Source organism: Hemicordylus capensis, chromosome 1 (assembly GCF_027244095.1).
Source record: "Hemicordylus capensis ecotype Gifberg chromosome 1, rHemCap1.1.pri, whole genome shotgun sequence".
NCBI lineage: Eukaryota > Metazoa > Chordata > Lepidosauria > Squamata > Cordylidae > Hemicordylus > Hemicordylus capensis.
The window spans coordinates 240353359-240375143 of NC_069657.1; the positions used below are offsets into that span (position 1 = coordinate 240353359).

At 43.2% G+C, this 21785-nt stretch overlaps 1 protein-coding gene across 9 annotated transcripts in view; it reads left to right on the top strand.

Moving 5' to 3' along the window:
- Nucleotides 1-21785, top strand: part of LOC128339524 (KAT8 regulatory NSL complex subunit 1-like protein) — a 108318-nt gene that overhangs the window by 53290 nt on the left and 33243 nt on the right. For all 9 annotated transcript variants that reach the window (XR_008313070.1, XR_008313071.1, XR_008313069.1 and 6 more), the window contains exons 6-7: nucleotides 1145-1346; nucleotides 17056-17209. Coding sequence is in view for 6 of the 9 variants with exons in the window: in XM_053283598.1 (XP_053139573.1) it covers nucleotides 1145-1346; nucleotides 17056-17209 (356 nt within the window). In the remaining 3 variants the exon portion in view is untranslated. The remainder of the gene's footprint in view (nucleotides 1-1144; nucleotides 1347-17055; nucleotides 17210-21785) is intronic.

Genomic DNA, 21785 nt, shown 5'->3' on the forward strand with positions numbered 1-21785 from the left:
TCCTTCGCTTGATATCCTGAATTCCAAGATGTCACGGTCACTTCTCCCAGGCTTCCTGCCACTTGCACTTCATCAACTAGTTCTTCCCTGTTAGTAAGGATCAGTCTAGGATAGTTGGCCACCTTTGTTCCACCTTCCAAAAGATTAAGTTGTCAGTACAGCAAGAATTTATTAGATATTCCATTCTTAAGAGTTGGACTTTCAGTAGATGCCAGAATGCTTGAGGTTCTCCCCACCCCGCATCACAACTATGGCTCAACTCTTTGAAAACTTCAAAATCTGATTTAGGAAAACATTATCCATGTTTTCAGCTTGGCCAGGTAGTCTGTAGTAAACTCCCACAATGGTATTGCCTTTCCCCACCCCCTCTCCTTTTTATTTTTACCCAGACACTTTGGCAATGTCTGACCTTCCTTACTTCCAACTGTTCCTGATTACAAATATTGACTACTTATGATATTCTGAGATTGAAGTTCTGTGCACACTTATATGGGAGTAGATGCCTTATTGAAGTTTGTCGGGTTTACTTCTGAGTACGCGTACATAGGCTATAAGTCACAGGGCATGCCTTCTCTGTTTCAGTCTCTCTCGTTCTTAGCCTGAAATTCTTGCTATCTCTGATTAGCAAAGATAAGATAATTGGTCCCACTCTTCACTCCCACAAAAGCTCCTTTAGAGTGACATGGCCAGCTGTCTGCATCTTTACAGTTTGTGTTAAAGATCCAAGCAAACAGTGGCACTTTCACAAGATCATCTTTAGCTGTGCTAAATCAGAAGGATTTTCAAAGTTGTACTGTTGCACGAAAGTTCCCTTTTAAAACATATGAGGTATCCCAAAGGTTGCATACCTGTTGTGCAAATGCAGATATGCTTGTACTGGCATACTACCAGTCTGCAATGCAAGCTCCAAACTTAGCTCAAGTAACTAGAGCAGCAGCCTTGCACAAGTGGGACATAAGGCTGAATCAGATCTGATTGGTATTGGCTCATTGATGGTGGTGTTCATTCTACACTCCATTGCTAAAATGAGCATGGCAAGTGATTTTGTGGAATCCTGGGAAATATATAGTATGGAGCTTATCTATTGAACATTCCTGACTTTCCTCAACTGTCTTTCCTCTAACTGTTGTTTGGTGCGTTTCAGAGATTCAGAGAACAGTGAAGGCGTTTCAACTTCCAGTAGTTGGTTGGTTGACCAACAACACCTGAAGAGAAGAAGGAAAGACAAGACAAGGCTGAGAACATCATCGGTTGCGATTAGCACATCTGCTCGTACCAGACCACTTCAGAGTTTCCAGAGGAGAAAACTGTATAAAACAAGCAGTATGCTAAGCTTGAACCAACAGGTAGAAATGTGTTTCTCTGCTTCATTAAAATTTCAGTCACAATGTATGTCATTTTGGGGTGGGGATGTGTACATATATAAAAAAGAATAGGTTATGCATGCTCCATGTTTTCCTGGTTTTATTTTGTAAGCTCCTAAATGAGTAGCAGATGACACCCAGAACTAGACCTTCTCATGACTTCATCTAGCAGGTTCATGTAGATGTTAAAAACATTTGGAGGACAAAATGGAACCTTGCAGCACCCAATAATCCAGAGGGTAGTTTCCCAGACTATGGGAAACACCTATATCGGGCAGCAGTGATATAGGAAGGTGGTGAAAGGCATCTCATACTGCGCAGGAGATGGCAATGGTAAACCCCTCCTACCAAAGACAACCACAGGACTATGTGGTCGCCAGGAGTCGACACTGACCCGAAGGCACATTTTACCTTTACCTAGTGCTGATCAGCTTTCTTATGCTTTCTCCTCCACTTCCTGCATCGTCAGAGGTTGTTGAATACATTACATGCCTGAAGAAATGCTGCAGATAGTGGCCTACATGCGGACAAATGTTGCACTAATGAATTGCTGTTGTACTACTGCAAGGATGTAGCACAATGATGTTGCACAAAGAAGAAAATGTCTGTTCCAGTCTAATTCTTGAAGATGTTGATACCTTGTATACCACCTTGCATATCTTTGTATGATTGAAGGTATTCCATTAGCATTTGCACAACATTATGGAGCCCTGTAATTTCATGCCATTTCACCAACTTCTTAAATATGTGCAACTTCTCTCATTGCACTAATAGACTACTCTGAATATCTGCCAGTATATTTTGAATTACAGAATGTAACATGTGAGTAAAACCTGTATTGACAATGAGTGGACTATAGAAGTGAGGGCAGGGATGGTGTCATCCTAGTCACTGGTCAGGACCAATAGAGGAGGGTTTGGGGGGACCAAAAGCTATGGGGATTTAGATGCTCTCCCCAAAATATTGCCTCACAACTACCAGCTTCTTTCTGAGATACTAAGGCCATTGACTGCTTTGGGATTGAAAGGAAAGTAAGGGTGTTTGTGTGTGTGTGTGTGTGTGTAATATTTGTGTCAGTTACACAAGGCCTTAAACATAGGATAGGACCCTTAATCTAGAAACAATAACATTATCATTCATTGGACTTAGTGTATATTCCATATATGAGACTATTAGGAGTCAAAGGCCTAAAACAAACAATTCAACATCTTGCTTATCAAATTATTGTATTTGTTTTAGTATTACCGCTACCTTCATCTTGCAATCCAGAAAGGAGATGGAAATATATATCATCATATACCATCACAAGCATATACCAATTTAAACAGAACGTTATTGGTCAGATTTCCTTTTATTTAAATTATCACAATGAGAAGAACAGTAGTAGTAACAACAACAACAAACATCCTTTGTTGTCATCCTTTGACTGGAGCATCACACACAGCTAAAAAGGTTTTTAAAAGTCTCATCTAAGACTTTGTCTAAGGAAAGGAAAGCAATTTCCATTTGTTTAAAAGGAATCTTCCTGAATGGATAGATTTGGATGTTCAGTTTTACAGGAGACAGAGGCAATATAGTTGCATTTAATTTACTTGATTATGTGTTACTAGTACTTGAGGCCTGTTGTTAACTGGGAAAAGCCATTGCTAGGAAAGCTCAAGAAATGAAATCCAGGAGGCCCACTATATTGATGGTAATGCTCTAATATCGGGGGGGTTGCTCTTGCAAGAAGAGTAGATGGAGCAGCCTGTGTGGGAAGAGTGGCTATTTCAACTTTAAACCTTCCTGCATAGCAGAAGTGGAGGTTTAAAGTTTAAATAACCCTGCTTTTCAGCATGCTATTTAAGGGCAGGCCGGACACCTGTTCTTCAGTTCTTTGCCAACTGCTGTTGCGTTCAGTCCTCAGGCTGTCGTTCCTTGACAGTTATTTCTGAGTTTTCTTCATCTATAACATAAAAATATCGAATTAGCCACTATTGATGACCCTGTCTATAATTTTATGTCTAGGTCTGAATCAACTCAGCCTATGGCTCTGCCTGTTCTCCCAGTCTTTTCACGGGCTGCACAATGCGCGTGGGAGGTAATACACACCTCAACCCCCATGTCTGGAAAGTTTATATCGAGTTCAGTTGAGGTTCAGATGAGCTCTGCCAAGATTTATTCAACTGATGTTCAAATGAACACTGCCATACACCTGGCCAAGTCTGAATCATGCTCCTTGGCAGCTGCAAACTCCCTGCAAAGGCACACCTGACTTCGCTTTACCAACCTACAGGGAGATATGAAAGAGAACTGAAGGCTTACCATTCGATGGTGAGGGATTTTTCAGTGAGGACACTGACTCCACAATGGAGAAAACTTAAAAAAAATTAAAATTCACCACCAAAACTTTCACATCTACCTCTTCCTACAGCTCCAAATACCATCCTTTAACAAAAATATTTTTATTATTTTATCTGTAATATAAACAGAATACCAAATACCATCCTTATTCAAAACAAAACTCCACATACAGAAAGCAAAGAGCGCTGTGACTTTTGGAAGCAGTACTACACTTACCACAAGCTCTCTTTTCATGGGAGAGGGAAGTCAAATCAGCCCCAACGCACAAAGCAAACTGGGTCTCAGAAACATCTCTTAGGTTCAGATCCACCCACTGTCACAACTACACTCCTCCTCATCCCACCACCGGGGCCACAACATCTTGGAACATGAAGGACATCACCAGTCTCACGAACTCTGTTCTCCTGCCAGCATTCAACATCAAGCTGGCACGCCATGCCCCCACATGGTACCACATAACATCAGACTGCTGGGTCCTGAAGATCATATCTTCAGGCTGTACTATAGAGTTCAGAACAACCCCGAGATTTACAGGGATGAAGTTCACTCAACCCTCCCAAGCGGAAGACGTGAAGAAGCCAAAGGGGCTATTGCCCCAGTACAGTGAGTGCACAGACAGGAGGGGTTTTACTCCCGTTACTTCCTGATTCCAAAGAGGGATGGTGGCATATGACCTATTATGGATCTACTCCACCTGAACAAATTTGTCCATTTGAGAAAATTCTGCATGATAATGTTATAAGAGATACTACCTCTTCTATACTGAGAGAACTGGCTTGTTATGCCAGATCTCAAAGACGCGCATTTCCACATTGGCTTCAGGGAATGACACAGAAAATATCTGAGGTTTGCAGTAGGAAATCAACAGTACCAATATTATTATTATTATTTATTTATTTATTCGATTTCTATACCACCCTTCCAAAAATGGCTCAGAGCTGTTTACACAGGGAAATAATAAACAAATAAGATGGATCCTTGTCCCCAAAGGGCTCACAATCTAAAAAGCAACATCAGATAGACACCAGCAACAGTCACTGGAGGTACTGTGCTGGGAGTGAATAGGGCCAGTTACTCTCCCCCTGCTAAATAAAGAGAAACACCACGTTAAAAGATGCCTCTTTGCCAAGTTAGCAGGGGACTAATATACAGCCTTATCCTTCGGGTTTGCCACCCCACCCCCCAGGATATTTACAAAATGTATGGCTGTGGTGGTAGCTTACCTGCGGACCCAGGGCATATCAGTCTATCCATCTCTGAACGACTGGCTCCTGACTTCCAAAGACAGAGAAGAGTTACATTCTCAGACAAAATATGTTCTGTCTCTCCTCTGAAGACTTGGGCATCAAAGCCAATTTGAAAAAACCAAAACTGGAACCAGGTGGTGTTAACTACATTGGAGAAGTCCTAGACGTGAAAACTAGGAAGGCATACTTACCTCAGTAACGCTTCCAGTGCATCAGGGACTTGGTTCTACACTTCCAGTAACATCCATCTCAACCAGCCCGACTCATTCAAAGACTCCTAAGTCTTATGGTATCCTGCAACACAGTGGTGTGATATACCTGGTTAAAGATGCGCAAGTTACAAATTTGGTTTCTGTCGGTCTTCCGCGCAAATGTGGCTCATCAAGGCCTACTTCTAGTGCTCCCAGATCAAATTCTGCGCTCACTTACCTGGTGGACAATGAGCAGAAATCTGCTGGAGGGGATTCCTTTTCAGATGATAACTCCCTGTCTGGTTAATGACATACGCCTCTCTGTTAGGCTGGCGCCCCCACTGCGGAGCACATCAGATTCAGGGCAGATGGATCCTTCAACAAACACTACTATATATCAATTTCCTGGGGCTACTAGCTGTTTTCAAAGCTATGAAAGCCTTCCTACCACTTCTATGGGGGGAAATATTATAGAAGTACAATTAGACAATACCACAACCCTGGCCTATATCAACTGTCTGAGAGGGACAGTGTCTCAAAGTCTTTGTGCACTCTGCCTACAGTTCACGTTCTAAAGGGAAAACACTCCACCCCACAACCATTAAGAAATTTTCTTTTCAGGAAAAAGAATTCATATACATTTTTTAAGCCAATCAACAATTTTTGGAGACAGTCTAGAGGTGAAATTGGAAACACCATAAGACAATGTGTCGCGCCCTGGGACGCCGATGCCAGGATCCCCCAGTGGTCACTCCCGTACCCTCAACATCTGGAACAGTATCAAGGTCGACATGGGGGTTGATGTCGAAGTCGACATCAGGATCTGCTGCAAGGCAGTCTAAAACCTCGACGGAACTTGCCTTGACATCCATGACCAAAACTTTTAAGACTCCGAAGCCACCTTCTGCTTCGACTTCCCCAAAACTGCATAAGTCCTGTCGTCGGGCTGCTGATGCTGAAGGAGAGCCGATTTCCAAAAAGCATTGTGATAAGTGCACCAAGGCTGATCGTGATAGATCATCCACCCCTTCACAGACAACTCCTTTACCGATAGCTTTATAGTTGTCTCGAACATGCCTCGATCTCACCCATTGACACTGCATGGCGTGATGTTCGATTTTCCTCTCATTGGTGGCTCGGTGTCCAGCTCCGACACCAACGCACTGAATATCGGCTACTGTATCGACTGCTTGAGGCTGCGAACGCTTGTTAACTCCAGCACAGACACCATCTCTGGCCATCCTCCGGACCCAGCACCCCCTTCGGACAATGGCTTCTCTAGTTTCTTTCAAGGTGGAGACTGACAGTGTTGAACTTGATTTAGGACAAAGGACTGTTCAATGTCTACTACACATGCTAGACTCCACTGAGAGTACTCTGTTCGCTTCGACTTTCTTCAGATTTTAAAGTCAAGGTCCATCCAAGCCCCTTGGTGTGGAGTGGGCGAGACATGGAATGAGTCAGCAGGTTGTGATGCCTTAGCTTTTGGGGTTTGATCAACGATGTCTCCCATAGAGTTGGGGCTCCTTCTCTCACCTTTTTCCAAACAAAGTGCTGTGATGATGGAAGGAGGGCAGTGTGGGAGACAGATGTGCTGTTCTCCACTTTCATCTCTCAACCCCTTCTCCATTAGGTTGCCCTAGGGCTTTTGTGACACACTTTGCAAACTATGATACTAGAATGGAGAGATTTTTTTCATGTAAAGATTTACATTCCTCTTTAGATGGTCTCCTTTCTCCCCCCCCCCACCCATGCACCCATTTTGAGTTCCTTTTTTCCTGTTTGTGCTGAAATCTTGCGATCAACTAGATGAAATACTCTTCCATTTCTCCTGAGCTTTGCTAATTTGCAAATCCCTAGTGCAGAAAGTAGATGAATCCACATTTGGCAAGCTATTTAATAATATGTTTGCACAGGAACACACTCTAACCATCTTTAAAAGTTCTCACTTGGGAGTTTTGCTTGAGTGGGATTGAACTCCAGGGATTAGGGAAAGTTCTTATTTTGTAAGAGAGAAATTAACGACGGCAGAAAGGAACTGTCTAAATTTAGGTGTCCCTCTTAAATTCCAAGCAAGATTGCATAAAGTATACTTATGTTTTCCTGTTAACTATTTTAAACCCCTGACTGACTGTTGTTGGTGATGAGGAGCTATCATCCTTACATTCTTGTGAGTTCAGTTACTGTTTGGGTCCTCAAGAACCCACATGTTAAAAGTGTGTGTGTGTAGGGGGATGATGTTTATCTTGTGGCGGAGGGGGGATCCCAAAAGGCCTCTAGGCCCAGGCCCCAAAATTATTTAGGTGCACGTCTGTAGGGAACCCATGGACCTTTTGAAAAAATGAAATAGCCCAATGAGTTGCCATTTTTTGTTGTCAGTGTTCCTGCGGGGGAGGAATTCTCCAAGGCAAACCTTCTGCCCTCCAGCACTAAATTCTAGCGTAGGCATGGCCTCAGAGCTGGGGAAGAAAGGAAGTTCATTCACTCTCTTCTCCTATCAGCCTGTCTCGGTTGAAACTCCTCATCCTCGGCAGGGTACACAACCCTGTCTCGCGGGAGAGGGTAGGAACTCCCGACGGTTGTACATCGCCCAGAGCCTTTGATAGGGCAGTTTATAAATGTAATAAATAATAATAATCTTTATTTTCAAAGACCCCCAGTTCCTTCAGGAAGGCATTTTAGTTCATGTGCCACAGAAAGGAACTGTTGCTTTTGAAAACAAAACAAGATGTTTACTATCTGCCCTTAGCCAATTTTGGCAGGGTGGTATATACATAAAATAAAATAAATAAATATACCATTGTCAATCTCTGGAAGATATGCTGGAAAAAATGTGATGTGATAAGAGGGCCTGTCCCTGTAAAAATTGCAAGACCTGCTGGCCTTCTAGGCCACTTTGGGGACGGTTCTGTGGGCTGAGTGCAGCTGGGACTCCCAAGGACAATATTCCATCACCCCCTTAAATGATGCCATTGTCCCTGAGCTGCATTCGGTAAAATATGCTTATTTTGATCAGTCAGTATATATTCAGTCCTGCAGGATGGATGTCCTTATGGCAAAGTGCAATATCCAGTTGGCCTTCTACCTCTTCATCTGATGGACTTCAACCTCTTGGGCCTCTAGTTTAATTATAGCTGGCATTTTGGGATGCCCTTAAGGCATTCTGTTGTTTGCACAGCATTTGAGACTTTTAGCACCTCCAATGCATGGCAGTCACAGTATGAGTGGGTCACCCTAGCATCACACACAATCTTAATTACTTCCTGTTCTCTAAAAGAGAGGGCTTCAGTTAATACATCAAGTTATTCCAGATCTTCCAGAAACTAGCCTGTGCATGTGGCATCCCCCTGGCTCAAGAAAAAATAGGAGATTCACACATCTGGGTACTGAGCTGGATATCATGTCAAATACCCCTCACTTGCCCCAGGAGAAGCTTGCATTGCTCTGAAATGGTTTCTAAAGGTGGCTATTTCAAGAAGAAATTACTTTAAGAGTATATGGGGTTACCTCAGCCTTTGCATATCGAGAGGTTTCCCTAGGACTAGTTTTTTGTGCATTGCTTGCTTGAGCCAAAATTCCTTCCCCTCATCAACACTTCCGTGACACAAAGGGTATGAAGGGTTTCTTTTCTGTCAGAACTTAATGGGATGTTCATATGGCATAACAAGGTCAACATTGATGCTGACCTTTTGGTACATACTCATGCATACTGAGTCTGGCATTTGAGATCTTCTTCAGAGGTACTGGAGTTCTCTGAAAAGACCCATGGTTGGGCTCATCCACCAGAGCCTGACATTCAGAGTTCTTTTTCATAGTAGTCACAGCAGCCATTTGAAAAATTAACTTTAACAAGAAGGTACATCTTTCCGATCGGAGAGGGTCTTAAGCCTAGTGAAATATTTTCTGCTCCTTCACTTGTGTTATAACATTTCTCCTTTGCACTGCTCCAGATTATGCCTCTTGCAAGCTGGCTGGTGCAAGGCTAGCTGACTATGAAAGTATGTAGGCAATGGATGTGGTCAGCTAAGCAGATGCCAGCTGCATCCCTACATCTTGCCTGCCATGCAGACACAGAAACCCTTCCCCAACTGACACTGCAAGCTTTTTCCACCCAGCTCTGTAAACAATCTCCCTCTTCTGTACCATGTCCTCTTAACAACTAAAAACACAACTCCAACTCACCCTGTGATAAAAGGGTGAATCACCACCTGGGTGCTTTTGGCAGCCACCTCGACACTTGCCTCCAGGGCAACAATGTTCTTTTGAAGGCCTGTTCACGAATTGGCATGAAACAGATAGAATTAATCAAGCCTTTGATAGAGGTTTACCTAGTGTCATTAAAACTGGATTTTTTGGTGTGTGTTTTATGTCGGGTTGTGTTTCCCCCGTTTTGGCAAACATTAAAAATGAAAGTGTCTCTATCTTGCATATGTTTAAGTCTCAGGTTTCTTGAGCTACTCCCCCCCGCAAAAAGGTGGCAGTACTATTTGGGTTTCTGCAATTGGGACTAATAACTTATTCCTTGACCATTTCTTTTTATTGCTCTCATGAGTTGCTGCTCCCGCATTTCAACATGTTGTCCCAAATCCTGACCAATGAAATGTCAATGCTATGTGACAGGCGCTGGTACTGCTGATGGGTTTGACTAACTCAGTGATGGCGCTTACACAGAAGAGGGTAAATTTCGATGACCTCCTTTTCCACAGGAAACACTTTGTGCCAATTAAGAATAGGTACCTGAGGGTCACACAGCCCTCAGGGACATATTTTTGGGTGACATGGAAGGCTTCTGCGGGGAGGAGAGGTTGTCAAAATGTGTCCCCCCCTACTGCAAACATCAATGCTGCAGTAGTCTGGAATTCAGCAGCAATGCAAGCATATCTTGCATAGTACCCATACTCCATGACTTAGGATGTCAACCATCTTTTTCATCAAATATTGGATATTGATTGTTCAAATGTAATTATAGCATAACCTCCCATATGCCAAATTTGAATGCTAAAACTTTGATGTGTCAGAGTTGCTCTGATTTGCTTTCTAATATAGCTAGTGAAGAATTATGCCTTTCTTCCCATGGCTTAGGATCAAGGTTCCTAAAGGACTATCTCTTCCCCCACTTGTCTGCCCAACCTTTAAGATCATCTAATGAGGCCTTCTTGTTTGCTCCTTTGCCATCTGAGGCTTGTTTGACAGGAACATGGCAGTTCTCTGTTGTAGAGAACTTCCCTTTCACTAAAGATAGGATTGTGTTGGCATTGATTGAAGATACATGAGCTGGATCGAGAGCCATAAGAATGGGTAATGCGCCTGCGCAGGACCCACTCGGTAACATGCCACAGCTCATCATGGCGACCAGGCCTCCACACCTTCAGTGTGCTATTTAAAGGCAGACTGGGCGCCATGTTCTTCAGTTCTTTTCTGACCGCTGTTGCGTGCAGTCCTCAGGCTGTTGCTCCTCGTCGGACTAGTTCTTCTTGTGAGTTTCATCTAAAACAAAAGAAAAATTGGACTGATTATTGGCTTTGACTAGAAATGAAATTTAACACCTACTCTGGTGATCTGTGTATTGGAACTGCTTCCAGAATTTGCTGACCTTAATTGGACTATTTGGAACTGACTTTGACGATGATTTGGATCACGCAAGTATGGCTGAGGAGAAACGGACCTTCAAAAGATATACTGGCTGTAATGCTAAACTCCCCTCAAAGGACCTGCACGACTTGTGTTTAATCTGTTTGGAAGAAAAACACAACTTCACCTCCTGCAAGATTTGTCTGTTCTCCTTGAAACAAATGAGAGAGAAAAACAGGGTTTGCAGCTTTACACAGCCATTTATGATGAGGTACTAAGTCATTCAACGTTGGGAGAACCCTGCCCTTCAGCTTCGACATCGGCCATGAAGGCATCTATATCAATCCAGAAACCTTCAACTGAGAATGCATTGGCCTCATACCGAATCCCTAAACTTTAGTCAAAGTCTATGCGTCTGACCTTGGAGGGATCGAAAACTAAACAACATTCAGAATCGGAGGATCCTCAGCCTTCCCATAGAGCAAAGAAGTCTAAGACAGAAGATGGTGTCCTTACAAAAGAATGGACACCATCTCCCTATGGTCTGTAAACGCTCAGCAGCGTTCGACAGCCATCGATGTCAAAGGCTTCAGCATCAAAGGGATCGGATCTAGCAACTACTGAATCTGTCAATGTCGAACATATGTCGACACCTAGACCCACAGCATCAAGAACTCGATCCATATTGCCTGCACCAACACCGATAAATTCTCCGCTGCCATCGACAACGGAAGCTAGACATCCAGAGGTTCCTTCACAAACTCCTATGGATCAACAACGAGAAGTGCCGTCGATGTTGACGTGTGGCCTTTCAACGCCAATAGCTCGACCTACCGTTTTGACTCTCAATATACCTGTTTTATCTGCTTCGAGAGTGGTGACCCCTGAGTGTCCTACCAACATACCTTCAATATCGAAGAGGAAGATAGGGAAGTAGCCCTGTATACAACAACAGCTCATACCTTGCTGTCTATTACTCTGCTTTGAGCATCCCATCAGTGTCAACTTTCAAGGGCTTCCCACAGATATCTATGATGAGGACACCAAAGGAAACAGTTACTCAACAGCTGGTCTCATTAACGGCTGCACACTTTGCAACCTCGCCGTGGCATACCTGCGGCTCTGCTCATTTATCTGCAGCAGGGGATGCCCTCACTTTGGCACCGTTGGGGATGGTGTGAAAATCAGTCTTGGGGCCAGTCACAAGTTTCCATTTGTATGGTTCCACCGAAACAGATACCCATTACTTCTTCAAAGGCCACACAAATAACTTCAGCTTTACTCCTCCAAGAGTCAGCCATACAAACCATATGTGATAGTGTACATATAAAGACTCAAACAGCGATTCCATGGACTACTGAGACGCAGACATTCACACTGTTTTCTCCCTCATAGTCTACGTCAGATCACAATAGATCTTCGAATTTTGAATCCAACCCTGATGACCCAGATAGTAGGGTGGACCCTCCTGTTGATGTGGCCCCATCTACACATGTATCTTCTAACGAGGAGATGAAAGTGTACCATCGGCTTGTGTGTGATATGACAAAGGCATTGGGTCTTGACCTTAAGTCAAAAATGTCTACCATCAATGACGCTGAATACAATTTTATGGTCAGGCCAGAGGCTACTCAACCTGTAGCCATTCCCATGCTCCCAGTCATTATGAGAGTGGCTAAATGTGTGTGGGAGGTGATGCACACATCCACCCCCACTTCCAAAAGACTAGAAAGTCTGTACAGGTTACAGACTACAGACAACAAATATCTCCTAAAACATCCAGTACCCAATTCATTGGTAATCGACTGTGCCACGTCCTCTAACTCGAAATCTGGATACAGGCACACGACCTTGGCGGATAAAGAGGTGAGGAAACGATGTCCTGGGAAGGAAACTCTATTCCACCTCTTGCTTGTGGGTCAAGATAGACAATTATTCGTCCTGTACTGCGAGGTACACACACGGGCTCTGGAAAGACCTGTATAATTCCATAGATATCCTCTCCCCGGAAGAATTCAAGAAAAGATTTCAAGACACCCTGGATAAATTGGAATCATTTACCAGGCAGCAGTTGAGTACGGTCAAACATTTAGCTGAAACAGAATCTTGTTTGTTAACATCAGCAATCTCATTGTGTTGGCATGCATGGCTCTACTCCACTAATCTGCATGGGGGCATGACAGAGAAAATGGAAAGCTTACCTTTCGACAGAAAAGACTTATTCAGTGAGACCACAGACTCCACTATGGAGCAGAAGAAAGTCTCTAAATTTACATCCAAGACCTTTGCCTCTACTACACCTGCCTCTTTCTATGGCTCCAAATACACCCAATATTCCAGACAGAAAACCACATGCAAACATTAAGAACAGCGTGATTTTAGGAGGCAATATCAGTCCTACATGTGCCCTTTCCAGAGTAAGCGGAAACAGACTCAAGGCCAGCATACTAAACAACCAGAGCCTCAGAAGCACCTTTGAGGCTCAAGACCACCCATTGCTTCACTCAGATTTTCCTTCTCTTTCGCCATCAGGGGCCATAACACTTTGGCAAGCAAGGGACACCATCTCTCACACACACTTGGTTCCTCTGCCAGCTTCCAGCATCAGGCTGAAATGCCATGACCCTGCATTGCACCACATAACATCGGACTGCTGGGTCAAAGGAACAAAGGAAACTGCCATATACTGAGTCAGACCATTGGTCTATCTAGCTCAGTATTGTCTTCACAGACTGGCAGCGGCTTCTCCCAGGTTGCAGGCAGGAATCTCTCTCATCCCTATCTTGGAGAAGCCAGGGAGGGAACTTGAAACCTTCTGCTCTTTCCAGAGCAGCTTCATCCCCTGAGGGGAATATCTTACAGTGCTCACACTTCTAGTCTCCCTTTCAAATGCAACCAGGGCAGACCCTGCTTAGCTAAGGGGACAAGTTATGCTTGCTACCACAAGACCAGCTCTCCTCTCCAACCACCAGCGGGGCACTGTATTTCGAAGTCTTTGCACTCTCAGCCTACAGTTATGGCATTGGTGCATCCAGCATCAAGTGTATCCATTAGCCATACACATAAAGGGCCTGGACAACATCCTGGCAGACGATATGATCGGATTTTCCCTCAGCAACAACAGCACAAGTGGGAGATCAAAACAAAGTGCATCACACCATTCTTTTCAAAGTGGATGTTAGCTACCATAGATCTGTTTGCCACTTCAGAGAACAAGAAGTGCAACCGCTTTTGCTCGAGAGCGGGACACAACCCTGTATCTCTGGGGACGCCTTCCAGCTGGACTTGCAACAGGAGATTCCTTATATGGTTCCACCTTGACCACTGATCAGCCAAGTGGTCTCCCATCTTCTAACAGTTCCTACATCCTGTATCCTGGCCAAGGCAACCATGGTTTCTACAAGTACTCAGACTGTCGAGGAACCACTACCAAACAAAGACTACCACAGGTGGTGGATCTCTTAACTCTAGACAAAGGTAAGATACTACATCCAGATGTTCTGACGCTCTGCCTAAGAGCATAGTGGATTGACTCCTGAATAAAATTCTTCTTAACCAGAGGAAATCTTCTATTAGGCGCAATTACAGGGGCAAGTGGCTTCATTTTAAACTTTATGCAAGGAAGCAGCCTGACCTCGCCACTATTGGGGACGTGCTTCTCTACCTTACAGATCTGGAGTCTCAGGGTTTAGCTAATGTGCGTCTCAAAGTGCATTTGGCTGCATTATCCGCTAGATATCCAGGTTACGGAAAGACTCTTTTTTCACACCCCAAAAGTAAGGCTTTCCTAAAGGGCTTTAAAAACCTGTACCCACTGGTTCACATTCCTATTGAGCCCTGGAATATATCTCTGGTCCTTTCATCTTTGACTGAAGCCCCCTTCAAACCTATGAATTTGGCCTCCATCAAACTGGTAACTCTGAAAACAGCTTTCCTGTTGGCCATCACTACAGCCAATTTAGTAAGTGAATTAACAGCCCTAAGAATAGATTGACCGTACACTAGAATCTATCTGGACAAAGTTTTGATGCGTATGGTCCCAGATTTTCTACTGAAAATAGTGTCCAACTTCCACCTCAACCAGGACATTGTCCTACCGACATTTTTCAGAGATCCTTCAACTCCATTAGAATATGTAATGCACTCCTTAGATGTACAGAGAGCACTGCTGTACTACCTACAGCGAACTAAGGACTTCAGGTCTACCAAATGTCTATTTGTAGCATATGAAGGCTCTTTTTAGGGGCTCCTGTATTTCTAGACAAAGAATGTCCGGTTGTCTGGTGGAACTCATCCTACTGACACACAAGCAACAGAATGTTCAGCCACCAGAAGCAATCAAGGCCCATTATGTTCATCCCTACGCTGCAACTGCACACCTATCGGAGGAAATCTTCACTGACATCTGCAAAGCAGCAACTTGGTCCACTAAGTTACCTTTCGTCAAGCATTACGCCATAGATGTGCACTTTGTTGCAGAGGCGAGCTTCAGGAGAAGCCTTTTGAAGCGGGTGTTACAATAGCTACTACTGCACCTTTCTCCTTTGGGGAGCTAGCTAAACACCCATTCTTATGGATCTCGACAGATCTAGATCCAGGTAAACAGGTTGCTCCCCTGTAACTATTGATCTGGTAGAGATCCATTGATATCCATAAGACCCTCTGGAGGCGGGGCTTGATCGTTGCGATGAGCTGCAGCATGTTACTGCGAGGGTCCTGTGCAGGCGCATTACCCATTCTTATGGATGTCAGTGGATCTCTACCAGATCAAAAGTTACAGGTGAGCAACCTTTTTTTCCAGCAGCCCCACCCCCACCCCCGATATATCTACTGGACCGTTCTTTCTCTCTCTTTCTCTCTCACACACTTGCGCTCTCTCTCTCTCTCTCTCTCTCTCTCTCTCTGTCTGTCTCTCTCTCTCTCTCTCACTGTCACTGTCACACACACACACACCCTTCTGTTTAATCAGGCCTTTGGTTAAATGTTTTAAAGTTTATACTGTATTTTAAAAAACTGCTTTAATTATTTTAATGTTTTACTTGCTTGGTATGTTATGCCAACTAACTATCTTGAGATGCATATGTTGGGTGGTATAAAAATATGCAAAATAAATATGTTCATTTTATTTTTACATTTCTATCCCGCTCTTCCTCCAAGGAGCCCAGAGCGGTGTACTACATACTTGAGTTACATACTTCAAAACCCTGTGAAGTAGGTTAGGCTGAGAGAGAAGTGACTGGCCCAGAGTCACCCAGCTAGTTTTATGGCTGAATGAGGATTTGAACTCGGATCTTCCCGGTCCTAGTCCAGCACTCTAACCACTATACCACGCTGGCTTAACTGCTGTAGTTTTAAACATCTTATTAGCTATTTTGGATGCCTCTGGAGGGCAAGAGTGGGGTTGAAATGTTTAAATATCAAATCAAATCAAATCATTTATTACAGCCATAGATGAATATTACACCAGCATACAATACTCTACAGTGTACACTTACAAACTACAAGCATCCACAGTTGGCTCTTGACAAACTTTACACACAGCAACACAAAACACTGCAATATTGTGAATGACATGTGTCTGAAAGGAGCTAGGAAATATAAAATTGATCAGAGTGACCCAGGAAAGCATACGAAAAAACCTTAAATCTCTTCTAAGTTCATAGTTAAACAAGCAATACACAAAACATGATCAAGAATTTTGACTACTTCTGCACCACACAGGCAGACCCTCTCATTGAGGGGAATTTTTCTGATCCTTCCCTCCTGAACTGCAGATGGTAAAGCATCAAATCTCAGCAGGGAAAAGGCTCTGCAGTATTCTAGAATAGTAATGTTTAAATATTTTAATGTTTTAAAAAATAGTTACCTAGTGGGAAATGTTGGGTGCTCGTTAAAGCAAAGTGTAAGGAAGTTTACAGGAATCCTACTAAAAAGCAAGATTTAATTACTTTATTTTCCCCAAAAGATGTATTTCCAGCCTACAAAGCAAATGATTGAGATTTCTCTGTTCCAAAAATTAGAAATCTAATACATAATACATTCCCTCAAGCTCATTAGCTGCCTACTAAAGCCAAAGCAAATCTTTTCACCCGTTCTTAGAGACAAACTTGGTTATATATCTTCCTGCTCTGAGGTAAATTATTTATTTAAGATTTAAACCAACAATTTTTGATGTGGCTAAAGCATAGTCTGTCACCTCACTTTTAGACAAGATTTGTTCATATGTTATATGTGCAAATAAAATGGCTTTGTCTCCAGTCCACCTGCAAATAAACTTTTCTTTGACCCATTTTTGGAATGTGGAAAAGTTTTCAGTGAAACCTGTGTGTTGTCTTACAGGCTATGCCAGTGAGAAATGCCCTATTTAACAGAGCAGAGGTAGTTCCAGGCTCCTCTTGGAGTAGTTATGAGCTTGGCCCCAAGCCCAGGACACACAACGAACTCATGTTAGAACTTGATTCCTCATTCCATCCTGTCTTATCATTCCCTTCAGGTAAGTGGTTCCTTGCTATCAAATGTAATATTTCTGTAGTGGAAAGGGGTATTATTAAAAGAACTGCTGAATTTTCCAGCTTCTATCTATTTGTTTATTATATTTATATCCCTTTGCAATGCACATCTCACTGCAGTGAGTAAAGGATCATTAGCTTTTAAAGAAGCTGGACTACATATTGACAAAGGCAACTCGGATTTCTGAATAATAATAAGGAAAAAAGGCAAGCCAGAGATAGATTGCTGTGCTGTATTACTCATTTTGTTCCTGACAGAAAGAAAAGAAAGGGTCATCAGGGAATGGTTGGCCCTTAACATGCTTTGAAGCATCTGAAAAAAGGGACCTCCATGAAATGATAAAACTGGGAGTTATTGCCTCAGCAGAATCCAATATGACAGACTTCCTATTTAGGGTTGCCACGTTTAAAGCTTGTTAAATCCATGTGCTTTTAAATCTCCCAATGCAACAGTTGTGGTATTTCCTGGCCATTGCCTTCTGGTTCTGTCTCTCTTACAGGCACACAGACACCATATGCTGCAATTCATCATGCTGGTAGCCAGTTAAGCACAACTGCTGCTGTCTGCTGAAAACAGTTGAGATAGGCAGGGAATATTGCCCCTTTCCGTGGCTGAGTGGTGGCAGAGGAAAGTCAGGAGTGTTCCAGTAAGTGCTGTGGAAGTGCATGGTTGCTGAGTGGACAGATGTGGAGGCATTTGCTAGTGACAACAGCAGGGACATCTGCCCAATCAGCAGGCATCAGCATTTGCATGGTGCTGACTTTAGCACCTTCACCATCTCCAGAAAGTAAAGGCAGAAATTAACCACCCTTTTCGATTGCTGTGCAACAGCCAGTGGCAGGATTACCTAGTCAGCTGCCACTGTAATTGTTTATTGTTGTAAGCTGCTTTTGAAGCCAGTCTTGGCTGAAAATTGGTATTAAATACAGGCTATTTCACAAATTAAATGGCAGCAAACCCAGGTTTGCTGCTGAATGTGTATTTGGCAGGAGGCATTATTAATCCCAGTTCCGTCAATTATACTTGATATGTATAGTTTATGTTTGCAAATGCAAACTTGTTGCTTTCACACTTTGTGCACATATGCTTATGTGAACACTCTTAAAATATCAGAGTTTATACACTTAAACTTGTGATGTAATTTGGCTCTTGAGACACCAGTTTTATGTTGGTGTTTGTTTATCAATCATATTTTTATACCGCCTGATATGTATTATTTCTTGTTTTCACAGTCAGACAGGTGTTATTGACTGGTTTGTGTTATCCAGGCATCGAGTCCTTCCCAAGGACCGGGGATGGCTAAATTTTATCATCAATACTGTTGCAAAATATAGGCTGTTCCCGATAAAGTTGTTTTTTGTAGTTGGCTGATGGTGATTTCTGAGGCCCCTATGGTGTTGAGGTGCTTTTCAAGTTGTTTTGGAATTGCACCTAGGGTGCCAATTACTACTGGGATTATTTTGGTCTTCTTCTGCCACAGCCTTTCAATTTCAGTTTGTAGATCTTTGTATTTTGTGATTTTTTTTCTATTTTTCTTCTATTAAAGAGCCCCTGGTGGCGCAGTGGTAAAACTGCCGCCCTGTAACCAGAAGGTTCCAAGTTCGATCCTGACCAGGGGCTCAAGGTTGACTCAGCCTTCCATCCTTCCGAGGTCGGTAAAATGAGTACCCAGAATGTTGGGGGCAATATGCTAAATCATTGTAAACCGCTTAGAGAGCTCCGGCTATAGAGCGGTATATAAATGTAAGTGCTATTGCTATTGCTATTGCTATTCTGCTATCACCTGTTATTGCTATGTTGATTATTTTGACTTGTTTTTCTTTCTTCTCGACTACAGTTATATCTGGTGTATTGTGTGGCAGATGTTTGTCTGTTTGTAGTTGGAAGTCCCATAATATGTTTGCATCTTCATTTTCTACAACTTATTCAGTTTTATGGTCCCACCAATTTTTGGCTACAGGTAGCTTGTATTTTTTGCAGATGTTCCAGTGTATCATCCCTGCTGCCTTGTCATGCCTTTGTAGTCCGTCTGTGCGATCTTTTTACAACAGCTGATTAAGTGGTCCACTGTTTCATCTGCTTCTTTACAAAGGTGGCACATGCTGTTTGTTGTTGGTTTTTCTACTTTTGCTCTTCTTGTTGTTCTTCTTATTTATTTATTTATTCAATTTATTTACCGCCCTTCCAAAAATGGCTCAGGGCGGTTTACACAGAGAAATAATAAATAAATAAGATGTCCCCAAAGGGCTCATAATCTTAAAAGAAACACAAGATAGACACCAGCAGCAGTCACTGGAGGTACTATGCTGGGAGTAGATAGGGCCAGTTACTCTCCCCCTGCTAAATAAAGAGAATCACCACGTTAAAAGGTGCCTCTTTACCAAGTTAGCAAACATCCCTAGGTGTTTCCCCCAGAGACATTTAAAGAAGTACGTATGGCATTCGGACTTTATGGGTTTGCTATAATGGACTATCAGGCATAATATTTGCTAAATTATATTGACCCATTTCAAACTGGCTTTTGGGCTGGCTATGGGGTGGAGACTGCCTTGGTCGGCCTGATGGATGATCTCCAACTGGAAAAGGACAGAGGGAGTGTGACTCTGTTGGTCCTTTTGGACCTCTCGGCGGCTTTCGATACTATCGACCATAGTATCGTTCTGGAGCGTCTGAGGGGGTTGGGAGTGGGAGGCACTGCTTTGCGGGTGGTTCCACTCCTAGCTCTCGGGCAGGTTCCAGATGGTGTCCCTTGGAGACTGCTGTTCTTAAAAATCTGAACTCTTGTATGGTGTGTCTCAGGGCTCCATATTGTTTCCGATGTTGTTTAACATGTACATGAAACCTCTGGGAGAGATCATCAGGAGATTTGGTGCAGGGTGCTATCAGTATGCTGATGACACCCAAATGTGTTTCTCTATGTCAGCATCATCGGGAGAGGGTATAACCTCCCTAAATGCCTGCCTGGAGTCAGTGATGGGCTGCATGAGGGATAACAAACGGAGACTGAATCCAGATAAGATGGAGGATACTCATTGTGCAGGGCCGGAACTCGAGAGACAATTTTGATCTGCCTGTTCTGGATGGGGTCACACTTCCCCAGAAGGAACAGGTACGCAGTCTAGGGGTGCTTCTGGATCCAAGCCTCTCCCTGGTCTCCCAGGTTGAGGCGGTGGCCAGAAGTGCCTTCTATCAGCTTTGGCTGATATGCCAGCTGCATCTGTTTCTTGAGATGAACCACCTCAAAACAGTGGTACATCTGCTGGTAATCTCCAGACTGGATTACTGCAATGCACTCTATGTGGGGCTGCCCTTGTATGTAGTCCGGAAACTACAGTTGGTCCAGAATGCGGCAGCCAGATTGGTCTCTGGGTCATCTCGGAGAGACCATATAACTCCTGTATGGAAGGAGCTACACTGGCTGCTGATATGTTTCCGGGCAAAATACAAGGTGTTGGTTATAACCTATAAAGCCCTAAACAGCTTAGGCCCTGGGTATTTAAGAGAATGTCTTCTTTGTCATGAACCCACCGCCCACTGAGATCATCTGGAGAGGTACATCTGCATTTGCCACCGGCTCGTCTGGTGGCTACTCAGGGACGGGCCTTCTCTGTTGCAGGCCCGAGGCTTTGGAATGCGCTCCCTAGTGAAATAAGAGTCTCCTCATCTCTGACAGCTTTAAAAAAGTCTTTAAAGATGCTTCTGTTCACCCAGGCTTTTAATGGTTTTAATGCTGTTTTAAAATATTGTTTTAATTTTTTTTAATTGTTGTAATGTTTTAAACTTTCTGTTTCTGTTTTAAATAATGTTTTATTTCTGTTTTCATTTTGTTGCAAACTGCCCACAGATGTAAGTTTTGGGCAGTATAAAAATATGTTAAATAAAATAAAACGAATGAATGAATAAATAAATAAATAAGTAAAGGGGGAGCTGCTCAGAACTGAGAAGGAACTTGTGCTGTCTCTTATCAAACAGTTCAATCCTTTGAAAGAAGCAGTTTTGCCAGTTTGCAACCTGGATATGGATGTATCTGGATCTAGACTTTTAAATCTCCCATTGAAGGAGATGAGGCAGCTGCAAGTCTTAGTACCTGTAGCTCCTAGATCTGTGAAAGTGATCCATATGGTATACATAATACTGGGTTCTGCGCTTGTGCAGGACCTTGCAGAGTAGATGACTTTAGCTCCTTGTTTGCTCTAAGCGCATTGCGCAGCAGCATGACCGTTGAACAGGCCTTTACTGTCAGTTCCTTTTCAACTACCTCAGTGTTCACTTTGTTGGACTCTGCTTCTCAGCAGATCAGTTCTGTGGGACAGCGAAAAGTGTTTTTACTGGTTTGACTTGGACTGTTTCTATTATTCTTATGTGTGTTACTTGGTTTCAGTGAAAGATTGGGCTGATTACTTAGCAATATTTTGGATTGTTGATTAACTACGTGGTTGGTTAGTGTTTTGGCTGTGGCGACAAGAGAACTAGGACTGGACTGGACTACTCCTACTCTAAGTGTGGTGTGGTTCTCCCTTCGAGCGACTCACTCAGTTTGTTTTGTTTGTGGAACGAAC